Below are 17,269 nucleotides of genomic sequence, written 5' to 3'. Positions count from 1 at the left end.
TAGGTAGATGATGGATAGATGCTATGGTAGATGATTAATAGGTAGATGATGGATAGATGCTATGGTAGATGATTAATAGGTAGATGGATAGATGCTATGGTAGATGATTAATAGGTAGATGATGGATAGATGCTATGGTAGATGATTAATAGGTAGATGATGGATAGATGCTATGGTAGATGATTAATAGGTAGATGATGGATAGATGCTATGGTAGATGATTAATAGGTAGATGATGGATAGATGCTATGGTAGATGATTAATAGGTAGATGATGGATAGATGCTATGGTAGATGATTAATAGGTCGATGGATAGATGCTATGGTAGATGATTAATAGGTAGATGGATGGTTAGATACCCTTGGTTGTCTTCAAGCTGCTATGATGAGTCTGATGGAGTTCTTCGGTGGTTCCTGAAGAAGCTGCAAAGCAAGGATGAAAGGTCATTCCAGAAGAAGCCAGCAGGTCATGTGACCACGTTGAAAAGCGTCCACACACCTGAAGTGAGAAAGCGACGTGTCTGCCTTTCTCCCTCCAGCAGAGAAGCGGACAATGAAGTGAGTCGTCTTGCCCACACGCTCCACGTTTCTTTCTCACCAGCAGGACTTTTGCCGGTCTGTGATGCCTCCAGCAGGGATCAGCGCCTGTGTGGGACGAGGAGGAGAGGTTCAGGAATCCACCGAGATCATGAAGACCAAGCAGCCGCTGCTTGGCAGCAACAGTAAAATAAAGTCATCTGTGTTGGTGATGAACTGAAACATGCATGGTGGTCACTTTGCTCCTCTCCTCCTCGTCTTCCGCCACACTCACTCACGCTATTGCTATGACAACATGCATCTGCTCACTGCTCAGGGGAACCCGCCCTGCCCGACACCCTCACACCCACTCAGCATGCTGGCAATATTCTTATGCTTTATGGACCATGAAAAGACATTGTTGTCACTCCAAAAATCATCTCAATAAATAAATAATAAAAATACTTTCTTGCCATCTGGTTCCAAACTCTTATATCCTCTTCCTTCAACACAAAACATCAAGTTTATGTGAGGCCAATTGACGTTTACTACAAATGATTCCTAATTTCACGACAGTCTCGCCCAGTTGTTGACTTTCCGCACTACTGACAACACTCTCCAGCAACCAGTATTCATATTTATCATTCAAACTGAAAACAGTCTTTTTGAGAGCTTCAACCGCTAGTTGTAATATTTCTAATAAAAATCCAAGGTGAAGGGAAGGTGTGCAGTTGCAGTACTCATGGATCTTCCAAAAGCCTTCCATACAATTCATCCCAATATTTGAACAACATGAGAAAGGTACGCAATCAGAGGATTAGTCTTGAATTGGCCTCAAAGCTACCTAGCAAACAGGAAGCAATTTGTCAAGCTAGGAGAATACACATCTGGGAGTTTATACACCACGTGTGGAGTACCCCAGGGGTCCATACTGGGACCACAAGTGTTCAATTTGTACATCAATGACGTTTGTAAAGTAACAAAGGACTTAAAGTTGGTCTTATTTGCGGATGATACCACCGCCTTTTGTTGTGGGGAAAGCACACAAGAACTCATTAAAAAGGTCAAGGATAAAAAGGTCATATTAAAGTCATGGTTTGACAGGAACAGATGATCCTTGAACTTAAGTCAAACTAAAATAATGCTATTTGGAAGTAGCAGAAAAGACACGTACCGCCAAATACAAATAGACGGAGTGGACATTGAAAATACATTTCTGGGATCATAATAGACGAAATCTCAAATCAAAAATATACAACAAAAGGTGGCCAGAAATACTTCAATATTGAACAAAGCAAAATATGTTCTTGATGGAAAATGCCTCCACACTCTTTACTGTTCTTTGGTGTGAGCATATCTAACGTATTGTGGAGATATGGACAATTATTAGGAAATAAAAGCAACCTTCACTCACTCAACGTACTGCAAAAAAGATGGCTGAGGATCATTCATCATGACAACATACAAAGCCTTTCTTTTTAAAATAACACATTCAAATGTGATGATTTAGTACATTTTTAAACGGCTAAAATAATGCATCAAGTTAACAATAACTTGCTAGCCAAAAACCTCCTACAGTATTTCTCGATAAAAGAGGAGAAGTATGATCTTAGAGGAAAATGAAAGTGAAAGCACTTCTATGCCAGAACAAGGCTGAAAAGCCACAGCATTTCAGGATGCAGAATTCCATGATTGAGTAAGGAAGTCCAACAATGTACCGAGACGAGCTCATTCAAAACCAATACAAGCATTTGATGTTTGCTAAATACAAGGCAGAAGAGTCTTGATCATCACAATGATTGTTCTGTCATGCTAGTTTTTATTATTTATGATTACACTGATTATTATATGGAATAATATGTCATGGAAGGCAGGAAGTGAATAATATGTACTGTACTAGATGTGGAAGGGATGGGGGGTGGGATTACTCCTCCTTTTGGACGTAGAGGTGTGAAAGGATGATTCATGAGATGTATTCCACTGTAACCTGCATGCGTGTTCAAATACAACTACACCAAACCAAGGGGAGTATTCATGTTTTATTTAAAGGAGCCCTTCCCCACCTGCTACTCATAATCAGAAAAAGAATCGTTCATTTTTGGATGAATATTATTAGTATGAATAATATTATAATTATGATAATATTATTATTCATACTACTACTACTACTAATAATATTATTAGTGTGAATAATTATTTGGAACCCCACAGAATGCAGTTGTTTCTAATACAGCCATCCATTTTATACCGCTTATCCTCTTTAGGTAAGCTGGAACCTATCCCAGCTGACTTGGGCGAACATCAATATTTACAAAAGTCATCAATAACATTTTTTTCTTGAAAAAAAGACATGCTTGATGCCCAACTGCTCGCATCCACCATGTGAATGTGTGCTACCAAAGTGATGAGAACAGATTGCATTGCCATGGCAACACAATTATCCTGCCACAATACGTGGGATGCATGATCCACGTTTGGATGGAATTATTCGCTGGTTATTTTTGTCCGCGCATGCTAGCAGAGGCAATGCAATTGTCTGTCAACATACTCCAGTCATCTTTGGGGCCGTGGTAACAAAATCATGAAGAGCAGCTAACATTTGGAGCTGCTGGTGGGAATGACAGCACACGTGAATGAATTGGCATGACCACTTCCACAAGTCCATTAGTTACCTCGCAACATGCAGTGTCTTACTGTTGCATAATTAGCCAGAACAAACTCACGCTGTGAGCCTGAGCAGTCTTTATTGCATCTTAACATTGTCTAATAGTACTGTAGTAGCGTGCCCAGGCGAGGGGAATGGACCGTGCTTCCCTCACACACACGCGCGTGCGCACACACCCACACACACACCCTTTGCTCATCAATTATTTGTCAAAGAAAAAAATGAGTTGTGCTCCAAATGGAGCCACAGCCATGTGATGACAGCAAGCATTCAAACGACACCACATGACCCGCGTGCCTATTACTATCCTATACAAATTAAACACGTGCACATTTATGTCGTTATTTTCCAAACTGGGACGTCATGTGAACAGGAACATGTACAAGCTGCTAGGTAACGGCAGGCATAGCAGAGGACAGTTATTTGGGGGCTTATGTCAACGGTGGCACCATGGCTGAAGAGCTAGCAATGACATCATTAGCAGCAACTAGCTAGTCACCGGGAAAGATAATCAGTAAAACATACGTACATTCTAGCCATCTAATTCATCTCATTTATGACGTATTGTGTAGAACATCAAATTAAAAGCACTAAATGAATACACAGCCACCTTCCACCAGTACCAGCCTGGACTGGCATGCTCTGGTGTGACGCCTGTTTGCCCCTTTCTTATTTTTCAGTATTTTTAGTGGTTGTTCTGTATTGCTTGGTTCTTGGTTGTCCTCCTACTGCTTCTTCTCAGACGCTGGTTCTCCTGAGTCGGGCGGTGCCACCTCGTCTTCCAAGATATCTGTTTTGGGTCTTCATTAGCTCCTCGTGTTTTGCCATTTTTGTTGGCCTCCTGCCAAACCAACTGCTCATCAATTGGGTCGGCTGACTTTCAGGTACCGGTAGTTTGTTACCTTTTTGTGCCTTTTAGTTTTCTCCTCTTATCCGCGGTGCAGCTCGGACTGTCATGTGCACCATCGTCCTTTGTTTGTATTTTCGTGTCCTGAAACAACTACCGGTACAGTAAAACGTTCATCTTACCCGGGGTTGCCTGCCTTGCATCTTTGGACTCACCTGCTCGTCGTGGGCACGACCACCCCGTAGCTCCGCCACTGCTTTTGGAGCAATTCATATCTGAGCAGATGCACTGACTGCATCGTTTGTGGATCCTGCTCCCCATCAGGGCCGTCCTGTTTGAGTCCTTGGATTACACCCCCCTCATGCTGCTGCAGAGAGCTTCCAATGTTAACACATTCATGTGCGCAATCACGCTTCACAATTCAAGTCAAAGTGAACACAGTGAGAAAACCTGATCAGAAGCCACCAAAGTCATCATGGAAAACTTACCTACCGCTTGCAGTTCATGCAAGATGCACTCAAAAGTGACTAGCGACAAACCTAGCGTCTTTTTCTGGCGTCCTTGGAGAGTTTTCTGGTATTTGTGGACTTAAAAGCATGAATTCTTGTGCAGTTTGTGTCATCACTGATCAGCAGGGGCTGCTGAGACATCCGCCCCGCCGCAAAACACCCACAAGCTGCCAGTGCACGGCTAGCTTCACAGCGAGAGCATAGTGGAGCTCCACACATGCGTGGGGCGGGATGCCGCTGTGATGGATCTCGCCCCGTTTTAATCTCCATGAAATGACCACTCATGACACTCAAGCCTCGTTGGGACTCGCTCACTTACCCGTCAGGACGTGTGATGGAAGAACCAAGTGTGATAAATCAACAGGTCGTCCTCACTACAAGATAAAAAGGCGGAGGCTGGAGGCGAGTCCGGATGGAACTGGCTGAAATATTCCAATTATTTTATTTTGATGAAGTGATGGCCTAAATGAACAAACCAAGAATCAAGTTTCTTGGCAGGATTCAACGTAATAACTCATTCAATACCACAGACGTATTTGCAGGTCTTTCACCTTTTCTTGCACGAGAGGCAAAAAGAGGCAATGATGCAACTCAGCACCACCGTGGGGCAGTTTTTAGCCATAAAAAGGGCCACCAGGTGGCAGAAGGGCATGTGATAAGAGCTCGGCAGCGCTCATCATGGCGCCCATGGGTAGGAAACACAGAAGACAGGAAGGAGGAAGTTGGAGAGCGTGGAGGAGCGTAGCGTGCGGAAAGTTACCATTGTAGGGACATTTTAACATGTAGTTTAGTTCCAAATGTGAATATTGTAAATAGTTGATGGTGTTATATTTGGAAATAAATTATTATTCTGATGTTTTTAGTGTTGTTTATGTTAGTATAGTTGTTTACATATTTGAGCTGACACGAAGCAACAAATATTTGTGTCAACGTGAAAGTTATGCTTGAAAAAAGCTACTTTTTTCTTAGTCAGGAACTGATATTTCCCTGAAACGTACCTGTGTTCTACTGCTGATTACTAAAGAATGGAAAAAGGTAGAAACAAACTTTTTTCCTGATGAAAGACGTAAGTGTGATGTTTCTTTTGGTAGGTTCCATGTTTATATAACCATACAACACAATATAATGTGTGCCTTGGAAAATAAGCTAAAATGGTTGCTACTGAAGGGTTTTATATCTCATTTGTGTTCTTATTATATGCATATTAATCTGCTAAGCCGCTTGCATCCATTTTATACAGGTAGTCACACAAAACACATAGTGTTCTCATGGCCTGCACTCATGATCTCATCCACACATACCTCACAACTGATAAGCAGCTCAAGGAGGGAGCACTCAAACCACAGCAACATCCTGCTTACAGCAGCTGGTTGACCTTCACAACGAACAAAGGCCCGCTTCTCACATCAGCGGGTGCCACCCCACTTTGCTGATTGGTCCTCAGGGACTACAACACCACACCTCCAGAGACATCTAATTGGTCCTCTGGGACTACAACACCACACCTTCAGCGGCATCTGATTGGCTCTCCAACATCTACAGTGACGGGCGCTGTCTTCTCCCATTGGCTGAGGATCAACCTACATTTGCATCTAAAAATGTATCAGGACCGGGCAGGGATAGCTAGCTGTGCTCTTCCTGTCTGACCCTGTATTAAGACCAACCTGTGTGTAGGCCTACAGGGAAAGACGCTAGGCCCGGTGCTCCGTTATATTAGGTTTGTTTGTCAGGAATAAATATTTACTTTTGATTATGCGGTAGTAATCTAGTCTCCTTTCCTCCAATTCGACACCCACGGGAATTGTTGGCCTGAAGTCACAGGAGGCCACAATCCCAACACTACTGAAGGGGTTGTCTTTTGAAACATGGCTGGGATTGAAGGAGTTAAGGTGATTTTATTCCCTTTTTTTGTCTAGATAAATAGTAATCCAAGAGAGATGAGTGAAACTATGCTGCCAGTGCTGAGTAAATGCAAGTCTGGGAGTGGAAAAAAGGAAAGGTGAGAGAAAAGAGGCAAACAACAAGGCTGTCAATGTGTGACCTGTTTTTTTTGTAGCCCAGCCAGACTGTTGAGATGCGTCCTGGAAATTAACTTTTTTTGGAATGTTGCCCATCATCCACAATCCTTATGTGAGACTCTTTTCTGTGCCTTCCAAAGAGATAAAAACAGATAAAAAGAGGCAGCCAATGAATGCACGTAATGGGACACATCTATTCCTAAACCTCCAAAAAGCGCTACCAAGGCTCCATTTCCATCATGTGGGCTGCATATGAACCCAAGTGACACCTCCACACCACAGCTAGCGACTAGCTTCACCACACCCTCGCCAAAGGTAACGCTACATATTGGAGCTTCCGCCACTGCTGCTAGGCATAGCGTTCCTTTCTATGTTGCTATGTGAACTCAAAGATCCCAAAATACTCCAAGTATGACATGTGACCATGAACGTACCTGTTACTATGTGTCTGTGTAGGCTCTCAGTCGTACAGGAGTTGTCCATCGAGGAAAAGGCTTCTTGAGACGTCATCTGTACTTCTGTTAAGAAGGTGTCGGACGTTTCGCTCCTCATCCAAAGAGCTTCGTCAGCGAACTAACAAGTGCTGGTAGCCTAGGCCTTAAATACAGTAAGAGTGGGCGGAATTGGTGTGCCAACACCCTCCTCCTATTGGTTCCTTACACTAAGACTGGGCGGAGTTGTGGTCTAATCCTCTCCTGCCATTAGCACCTCCGATAAAAGGCAAGTGTCGCTCCCTGAGTTGGGTATGAACGACTCTGATACTGGTTCATTAGCATCTATTGTTCTGGCTCGGCCCTGGCTCCACCTCATTTGCAAGACTAAGAGCTGTGGGTTTTGGTCTCAGTAACCTGCTGAACACAGGGTCCAAATTAAACCTCAAACCACCATTCCGATTCAATGATGGGTTCTGTTGTTTGACAAAAATAGCTTCCTTTACTCCTCTTTCAAACCATCTGTTTTCTTTGGCCAAAATCTTTACCTTGCTGTCCTCAAAAGAGTGATTGGTTGCTTTAAGGTGTAGATGTACTGCTGATTGAGGACCACTAGAATTGTCCCTGCGATGTTGATAAAGCCTTTTTTGGAGCATTTGCTTAGTTTCCCCAATGTAGTGCTCTTTGCATTCCTCATCATTTGTTAAAAGCCCACCGTGGGTACCCACAGGTTGAGAGCGCTCTCTGGACATGTTGTGTCTCCTTTTTCTTTCCCTCAGCACTAGTTGGTATTTGTTCCGCTCTATGTTGGAGGGTCCTAATAACCCCTAGTTTATGTTGTAGTGGATGGTTTGATTCAAAAAGCAGGTATTGGTCAGTGTGTGTGGCCTTTCTAAAGACCTCTGTAAGTAGCTGTCTGTCCTCTCCTATAATTACCTTGCAGTCTAAGAAGGCTAGTTGGCTCTCTTTAGTGTCCTCGCGAGTAAATTTGATATTGGTGTCCACCGCATTGATGTGATCTGTGAAAGACTGAATTTCTTGTTTTTTGATTATGACAAAGGTGTCATCCACGTATCTAAACCAGTGCCTTGGTTTTGTCCCTGAGAAGGATGTGAGAGCCTGTTTCTCCATCTCTTCCATGTACAGATTCGCCACTATGGGTGAGACTGGTGAGCCCATAGCACAACCATGAATTTGTCTGTAGAATTTCCCTCTAAACTGAAAATATGTGGTGTTAAGGCAAATTTCCAATAATTGGCAGATGTGGTCAGCACTAAGTTTTGTTCTCCGATGCAGAGTTGAGTCCTCGAGCAGTCTCTTCCTCACCACCGAGACTGCTGCTGAGGTGTGGACGGATGTGAAAAGTGAAGTCACATCATAAGACACCAAAGTTTCCTCTGGCTCCAATCTGAGGTCTTTGATGCTCGCCACAAACCCTTTTGTGTTCTCTATATGATGATCAGTGTTGCCTACCAATGGGGATAAGACTGTTTTTACATATTTAGCTACATTGTATGTGGTAGAGTCAATGCTACAGACAATGGGTCTGAGGGGAAACCCTTCCTTGTGGATTTTTGGAAGGCCATAGATACATGGTGTAGCCTCCCCAGGGTATAATGATACCCTGTGATACATCTGTCTGTCAATTAGTTCCTCCTTCTCTAACTTTTGGAGACAGTGTATGATTTCTTTCTTATACCTATTGGATGGGTCCCTATTCCATCCACTGTAAAGATGAGGAATGCAAAGAGCACTACATTGGGGAAACTAAGCAAATGCTCCAAAAAAGGCTTTATCAACATCGCAGGGACAATGCTAGTGGTCCTCAATCAGCAGTACATCTCCACCTTAAAGCTACCAATCACTCTTTTCAGGACAGCGAGGTAAAGATTTTGGCCAAAGAAAACAGATGGTTTGAAAGAGGAGTAAAGGAAGCTATTTTTGTCAAACAACAGAACCCATCATTGAATCGGAATGGTGGTTTGAGGTTTAATTTGGACCCTGTGTTCAGCAGGTTACTGAGACCAAAACCCACAGCTCTTAGTCTTGCAAATGAGGTGAAGGCAGGGCCGAGCCAGAACAATAGATGCTAACAAGCCAGTATCAGAGTCGTTCATACCCAACTACAGGGAGCTACACTTCCCTTTTATCGGAGGTGTTAATAACAGGATAGGATTATACCACTACTCCGCCCAGGCTTAGTGTAACGAACCAATAGGAGGAGGGTGTTGGCACACCAATTCCGCCCACTCTTACTGTATTTAAGGCCTAGGCTACCAGCACTTGTTAGTTCGCTGACGAAGCTCTTCGGATGAGGAGCGAAACGTCCGACACCTTCTTCACAGAAGTACAGATGACGTCTCAAGAAGCCTTTTCCTCGTACCTGTCACTACACACTCACAGCGGGGGTGGAAAACCACCAAACCTTGTTGGAGGTGTTTTCAAAGGTGTCCCATCACCTGCATTCATTACGTGCCTCTCTTTACCTGTTTTTATATCTTTAGAACACAGAAAAGAGAAAGACGTGTTAAGGATTGTGGATGCTGGGCAACGTTCCAATCAAAGTGCACTTTTCCTTTCATGTTGTCAGCCTGGATGATAACAACATTCAGGAGATGAAAGGCATGCACTGAAAAGGTCAGGGAGTCCAGTCTGCACTTGGAAAGGTCACATGATTACTTCATAAATGGCAAAACGGCGCTACTTTAAGGGTCCTGTGTAAATAAATAAAGCAATGAGGCATATTTCATATTTCTTTGTGTGTGTGTTTTTTTTAATGGCAAACACGGAAGGAAGTTTATCAAAAGCAGAAATAGAAAAGATTAGGATTTTTCCAAACCAGCCAATGGTATCATGACAGCAAGCGTTTGTGGTTTCAAGTATGCAAAAATACTTGATGAAAGTAGTTTGATTGCAAGGACACACCTACCTCAGGACATACTGTATATCAAAAAGATGAAGTAGTTTCACAGCTCTGAAGAATGAGCATTCAGGGACACTCCGAACAGCACAAAAATGCACAATAATAAAGAGGTTGTCGGCATTTTTGGAGTGTCTGTGGATGCGCCTCGTGGTCGGCTAGTGGCAATGACGACGTGTGGTTCCGAGGAGGACAGGACACATGTCTGTGAGTAGGAGATGCACATCTTGTGTTGGAATCGCACTGCTGCTGATGTGTTTGGGTCAAAATGAAGTTAAAGAGCGGCAGATTCTGCGGGGACACTTCCCTGTACCTCCGTCATAACGGCGCGGTGTGGCTTGACATGATGTGCATGCGTTAATGACGGTTACAATGAATGAGTTACTGCAGCAGTAATGATATGATATCACAGTCGTTTCTGATGTTTCTATTGCATGAAAAGCCAGTGGCCATGTAACAACAGTGAGGCCATGTTTGGTTAGATATGCTAACATACACATCACAGTGGACCCTTGCATGTTGGCAGATTTTTGGTCTTTTTTTCCTTCTGGCCACAAAACTTTTAGGCAGGTGAAGACAAGCTGATATAAGACGCTAAGTCCTTCCTGCCATGACAACAGGCAAGCAGTGTAGGTTATGTAGCTTGCTAGCGCTAGCGTGATGACCAGGCTAAAGGCCTCCCGTTGCATGTGTTCATGGATCGTCTGACATCATCGATAAGTGTCAAGTACCTATACATTATATATACACTATGTTAAATGTGTTTAATTAGAACCTGGGGCAAGTCTATCATGGTCTATCACCATGATCCATAAATCAATTAATGAAACGATAAAAAAAAAAAACAGATGGATAAATGGACATGTTTCATGCGTGTCTTTCTAAAGCACACAGGCTGGATGACAAGAGGGTTCACGCTGCAAGTGTCTGTCTGCTTTGGTTCTATCGTGGAATGAACGGAGAGCTTCGGCTTCCTTGTGGAGGGGGGTTGCTGGTGAGCGGTGAGAAAGCATACGCTAACATGAACGCACGTACGGAAGCGACGGTTTCTAAGGCAAACACAACAGCCACAGTGTGGGAATATTTCAGGTTTAAAAAGAACGCACAAGGTGAGCGCATGAACACCGACTGAGTGTTAGGTCGCATTTGTGGGTGGCCTCATCTTAGCTAGAAAATACATACAGTTCAATTTTGTGATGGTGACAGGCATTTTTTGCCGTACAATGATTGAAAAACACGCTCAGAAGTCACCTGTCAAGGTGATGTGGCTCACAAGTATCCCATACTTGAGTACCATCTGGTGGTTCAAATGTGAATTACACCTCTCATGACAATTTTTTTTTAAGTCTCAAAAATGTAAAAATGTTTACGATATTATCGATTATCGACTATAATGTTTAGCACAATTATCAACCAGCAAAATTTGTTATTATTATCCGTCACAATAGGCAGGTGGTCTTGGGGGTCACAGTACAAGGTAAAGCGACACACCAGTTTGCAGTGGAAGTATTTCTATGTGTCATAGTACTACGTGTCTTTATAGTCATCAATCTTTCTGCTGACTGATGCAGAGCTTGTGTTGTCCAGTGATTTAAGAGAATATAGCAGCTCTCACCTCAAAGTTTGAGTTTAACATGTGTAGCGAAGCCTAGGGTTATTCATCTTCGGTGAGAAAAAAAGAAAAGATGGTGGTCATGTCCATAAGGAAGGCGGTTCTTCCTGAGAACTCGGGACTTGAGAGGGAAGCATCGGCGCACCTGTTCTCTCCAAACAAGTGAGGGAAATGCGTTTCAGTGATTTTTAAGGACCTGTTGCTGCTCCTTCCATGGTGACATGGTGCTGTTTTCATCTTTGTCATCCTCAGCGTGGTAATGACCCTTTGACTTTTTCACAGCATCCTCCAGGGATTTCCTGGTGACCAACAGGCGCACCACATCCTCCTTCTTCTTTGTCAGTGTTTTGCGAGCCTGGTCGTGGGTCACCATGGTCATGTCCCAGCCGTTGACCTGCCACAGCAGCAAAGAAACGTTCACACTCCACTCGTACTCACTCTACTTGGACACACGGTGCCATCTGGTGGAGCTTTTAACCACCTGCATGATTTTATCCCCCATCCTCAGGCCGGCAACGTCCGCTGGGCCGTTTGGTGTAATTCGGGTCACATAGATGCCCTGAAATACGGAAGACAAACATCCTATTTATGTTCTTACTTGTCACACAAACATCCAAAGACGTTCTTCACAAAAACACCGAAACACACAAAAGAAAACTAAGGAAAAACAGGTGGATAATGATGCCGCCCTGTGTAAATGGACATGTGCATGCACGTGTGCGTGTGTTTCATCTGCTGGTCTCTCCGCGCCACACAGGCTGGATGGCAAGACATGTGTCTGTGCACATCGGTTCTATAGTGGAACGAACAGAGAGCGTGAACCTTCCTCTCATTCAGCTTCAAATGTGAACTACACCTCGCATGATAATAATCCATGAAGAAAATGTTCTGACAAAAAGTTGCCTTATCGACCATCGACCGTAATTTGTAGCACAATCATTGACCAGCGAAATTTGTAGTCACAACAGGCCTAGTCTTAACTCTATTGAGAAAGACGACTGCAGATGTGCTCCACTGCTCCCACGTTATAACATTCTTCATCGTCACACAGGTGGAAAAGGAAGCGAAAATAGTCCAACACTGATGACCATGGTAGTTTGGGTCCATCGTTTGTAATGATGTTCCGTTGTTTGTTTTGTTGAAAGCAAATGTCAAATTATTCAAATGTACATTTTTGTAAGTCCCGAGCAGCCATTTTGACCGGCACTCCGAGTGATGTCAGCGAAGGAGAGCGCTCATCTTGGGCAGATTAACATGAGAGAATGGACAAGATGGAAGATGTTTTCCACGACTGCAGCAAGGATTTCAGCCATGTGTCGTTAGTTTGAGGGGGAAGAAACATCTGGAGATGAAATAGAGAACTAAGCCGTATTTATTGGAACCACCGACGGTGGTGAGGTCATGAGATGACGCACGGAGATCTTCAAACACAAAATGCTAAGTGTATGTACATCACCCTTCAAGTACGGTCTTAAATCAGCTTCTTGATGAGAGGAAAGGCCGTATCTGGTCTAATGGGCACTAGGCCTGCGATGATAATAAATGTGTGAATGAATGAATGAATGACAGGATAAATGAACACGAAGTGGATCACCAATACATTGCCATGTGCATGCGTGTCTGCATTACTTTCATTTGTTCCATAGAACAACGGCATGAATGAAGTGAGCCTTTTTCTCAGTCATACAGTCTCTTTGCCTGTGTGGGTGGAGGTGGGGCCACTACCATACACACACAGTGTGGATTGTAATTTTCCTAAAAGAAATGCATGTATGCATGCTATACACTCCAAGCTAATATATGAAATAGTAGCATGAAGCCAAGTTAGTTTCAGCAATACTGCAGCAAGAGTCGTGCGTGTGTTGATGTCTCGCTTGTGTGAACCTGCAGCCATCTTTGCTATGACATCATGTGGGGACGTGTTGAGACCAGTTGATGATTATCCGTCAGCGCTCAGGGGGAGGACATGTTGTGTTGTTACGGTGCTTTACGACTTCTTAGTATACACTCCGGTCATCACTACAGCCAGTGAAACGTGCACTTACTTTGTCACACTTGTCCTCAGAGAACGGGTTCTGACAGGGATCCTGGTCCATCCCTCCTCCGATGCTGAAACCCAGAATCAGGTTCGGCCCTTGCCGCAGTTTTTGGATCTGTACTTTTTGCTGCGCGACAGAACAAGGGCAGGCATTGAAAGGGAACATGCGAGAGGAAGTCCATGCAGCATCAAGTGAACACAAGCGGCGTGTCATGATGGGGACACTGCAGCCCACATGACTCTCATTGTGGGAAACACATCAACATCAACACGTCCTGGGAGGGGTGCGTGTGACATGAGTATGCAGACATTCCTGAGTGGTGCAACTGATACAATGAACTCAATGAGGTGTCCATTTAAAGTCGCGTTTCACATGCCACACAACTAAGGACAATATACAGTTGCAAAAGAAAACCACATCGTTGACGGACCTCCAGTCAACTGATTTTCCTAGCGTAGGTTCCTGCCGTGTAAGCCACTACTTTGTTTTGTTTTGTTGTCTTTATGGCTAAGTGCTAATCTGGTGACGTCTCCTGTACTTCACAGCTACTAATAATTGTTTAAATACCGTGCCCCTCGCAAGTCAGTGAGGAAACGGCAGCTCTTTCTTTGGCAGGAGCCAATCACGAACTACTGTATCAGTGCACTCACAACGAGCTTGTCAACCCACAGGAAATCACAGGAGGTCATTATATGTAACAGTATAACAATATAACAGTCTGACTCACCATGTCATCTTACAAACACTAAAATCATCACACAGCAACCTAACACTCAACAGGTGTACCTGACAAATACACAAACATACACCAATATGCATCCATACCCATGGCATCTAGTCCAGATGCCTCCCTGGTTAGGTGTTCCAGGCATGCCCGTCCGGTAGAAGGCCCCGGGGCAGACCTAGGACACTTTGGAGGGATTAGATAGATGGCCGGAGAACGCCTCGGTGTCCTCCCGGTGGAACAGGAAGGTGTAGTCAGGACTGGGAAGTCTGAACTTACCCACAGACTGCTGCCCCCGTGACCCGGATAAGAAGAAGGCAATGGAATGGAATGCAATGCACCAATATGAGTTTAAATTTAAAAATAAAACGCTTCCCTCTATTTGCTTTGGCATCCAGCTCCTCTAGCTCCCTCTGGTGGACAGAAGTAGCATTGCAGTCATGTTTATGCTTTCTATGCTCCTCCAATGACATGGTTCTCTCAAACACAATTATGGGAACACTGTACAATGTTGGCTTTTTTCACATAAAACTTGTATTGGTACATCTTTGTATATTTCTGAAGTATAATGTTTGAGTGTTTGCGTGATGAGTTTAATGTTGTTTGTACGATGAAACCATGAGTCAGACTGTTTTTTTGAGTAATGACCTGCAATTTCCAATGGGTTGACAAGCTCGTTGTGAGTTTTTTCATAGTTCATGATTGGCTCCTGTCAAACAAAGAGCCAAGTGGTCCTCACGGACTCGTGTGTGCCACAATACGCCATTTTATGTCATGGACACGTGCGGAATTTACAGTAATGCTGCGTGACAGGTAGCATAGCAAGACGACGCTCCGTTTCAACTCACATCAAAAGCAAACATTCCATACGTGAGTCTTTCAAAGGTGTACATCACTCAGGTAAAACCAGATTTCTGATGGATGATCAATAATGTTCGCCATGACATTTGCTTTCAGCACCCGCTTTGAAAGCAAAAGTAAACAGGCAATGAAACGTGACACCAACTTCCTGCTGGTGATCAATCCATCAAAGCATTGGAGGCCTTTTGGTTGCAGAGGGACGGGGAAGAGTAAGCCAACAGTGCCGCCAAGTGGCAAACCGATGCCCAGACACACCACATGGCCTGACACTTCAGTCCCTCGTTTATCACGACTGCCATGTAGGATTCAATAATAATTAATGGAATATTTGGGTAGTTAGAAAGAAAGACGACGTAAGAAGAATACATGCACTGTTAGCTAGTCTAAGCAACAATGGGCCATAGTCATCATTTACTAAGGAACTGTGACAGAGTGAGGGAGTGATATTTGAAGCGTGACGTTGCGAGGGGCGACTGTATTCAGCTTTCTTCACGTGGGCACAAACATTTTGGGGGGAGGAATGGGACACATTATTCGCCTGAGGCCTCGCTATTACAATATGTTATTTCAAAATGGGGAAAAATAACTGTACAGTCACACACGTGAGGTTGGACTAACAGGAATGAGGCAAAAAAATTGGTTAAAGTGCCAAATCCTACCTTGCACTCCAAATAGTTAAATATAAGAAACAAGCATTTAGTTTGCAAGGATAAAAATAAAATCTAGAATATCAAATATCTGACCTCCAAGCACCTGCTCATAATGAATATAATTGTGTTTATCTATTCCCACGGCACTTGAAGGCAGCATAAATGTTATGGAATGTTATGGACACTGACGGTGACGCCCATCGATACAACCATTTAACAAATTTCAACCAGGAAAACGATCCTGTTTTTAAACCTTTAAATCCATAGCCGTCCTATTTATTTGAATGCACTCCCGAAATGAGTGCACAGTGACTTCGTAGATGGCACTTCGACGTGCTCAATTGTTCGATAAGGCGAGAAATCTGCCGAGCTAGAAGACAGCAAAGCATCTACTATAAGCAAACAACAATTCAAGCTGGTATTTAATGTTATTATTATTTGCTTTAAGAATGATTTACAAGCGTTGCAGAGTAAAAAATGTACTTCTTTTGCCTCAACTTGGCGTCAGAATGTGAACAATGGGGTACGTTCGATGTCCCAGTAAACTTACCACAACAGCAGTCACCGGCTGTCCAGGAACGAAAGACATGCTGTCAATGTTTCTTTTTCTTTAAAATAAAAAAAGAAGTGAAAACACCTAAAAACGACAACTGACAAGTCGAGGAGGGAAAGAATCCAAAGTGAGGCAACTTCCTTGATGATTGTACACGACTTTGGAGAAGGTTGATCTGAGAGAATCCTACTCGGCTAGCTGGGAAACTGGGCGTGGTCTTAAGCTACAGCGCCCAGGTGCAATGTGGGTAATGTAGTCGTATTGTTTGTAAATACTATTCATAAATCCTTTCTATTGTACAGGATGTACGGTATTTTCATAGGCGCTATTTTGTTTGTTTGTGCCAAACGTAAATAAATATAAAACTAACTAAATAAATAGATAACTAAAATAGGAAGTAATTAATTCATATATGACATCATTTATTGTTTAATGCAATAATATTGAATAATAACAATACACGAATGATTTATTTCATAATCAATACACTTATTTCCCTTATAATAAAAGTAAAAAAAGCTCAGTAATCAATTTTTAAAAAACTCCGTAATGAGTAGCTGTGCCATTCTTGTCAATGAGGTGAAAAATGGGTTTGTCTTTCCAGGAGGCTGGTGGGAATGTTGCTCAGGTGGTGAAGATGAGGGCATCAACTGTGTCCATTTTTGTAAATCCATCCCCAAATCTTCTCCATTGGATTTAGATGAGGGAAACACGCAGGATGGTCCAAAAGAGTGAGCTTATTCCTCTTTGTGAAGTGCAGCGTTGTCCTGTTGAAAAAGCCAGTCATCACCACACAGACGAGGGCCTTCCGTCATGAGGGATGCCCCCTGCGAAATCTGCCGTTTGATGGCGCCCCCTCCACTGATCAGCTGATGAGCACCCCTTTGTCTCACTCCTATGTCTTCTATTTGCATTTTGAAGCTCT

At 43.4% G+C, this 17,269-nt stretch overlaps 1 protein-coding gene across 1 annotated transcript; it reads right to left on the bottom strand.

Annotated features, from left to right (window-relative positions):
- Positions 1 to 9,729: 9,729 nt before the first annotated feature.
- On the bottom strand, positions 9,730 to 16,552 carry tax1bp3 (Tax1 (human T-cell leukemia virus type I) binding protein 3). The gene is made up of 4 exons (XM_054789632.1): positions 16,342 to 16,552; positions 13,563 to 13,682; positions 11,999 to 12,076; positions 9,730 to 11,911 (listed from the first exon to the last, which is right to left on the bottom strand). The coding sequence occupies exons 1-4, from the start codon at positions 16,378 to 16,380 to the stop codon at positions 11,696 to 11,698; spliced, it is 453 nt and encodes a 150-aa protein (XP_054645607.1). The 5' UTR covers positions 16,381 to 16,552; the 3' UTR covers positions 9,730 to 11,695.
- Between the last annotated feature and the right edge of the window lie 717 nt (positions 16,553 to 17,269).

The sequence above is a fragment of the Dunckerocampus dactyliophorus genome, chromosome 10 (assembly GCF_027744805.1).
Source record: "Dunckerocampus dactyliophorus isolate RoL2022-P2 chromosome 10, RoL_Ddac_1.1, whole genome shotgun sequence".
Classification (NCBI taxonomy): domain Eukaryota; kingdom Metazoa; phylum Chordata; class Actinopteri; order Syngnathiformes; family Syngnathidae; genus Dunckerocampus; species Dunckerocampus dactyliophorus.
This window is presented reverse-complemented; position numbering and strand designations above follow the sequence as displayed.

Excerpts from the sequence above, each read along its gene's own strand:
- tax1bp3 (XM_054789632.1), bottom strand. The coding sequence starts at position 16,380 with ATGTCTTTCGTTCCTGGACAGCCGGTGACTGCTGTTGTG. Across the intron at positions 12,077-13,562 it reads CTGAGGACAAGTGTGACAAA|GGCATCTATGTGACCCGAAT; the intron begins GTAAGTGCACGT and ends TCCGTATTTCAG. Across the intron at positions 11,912-11,998 it reads TGGGGGATAAAATCATGCAG|GTCAACGGCTGGGACATGAC; the intron begins GTGGTTAAAAGC and ends CTGCTGTGGCAG.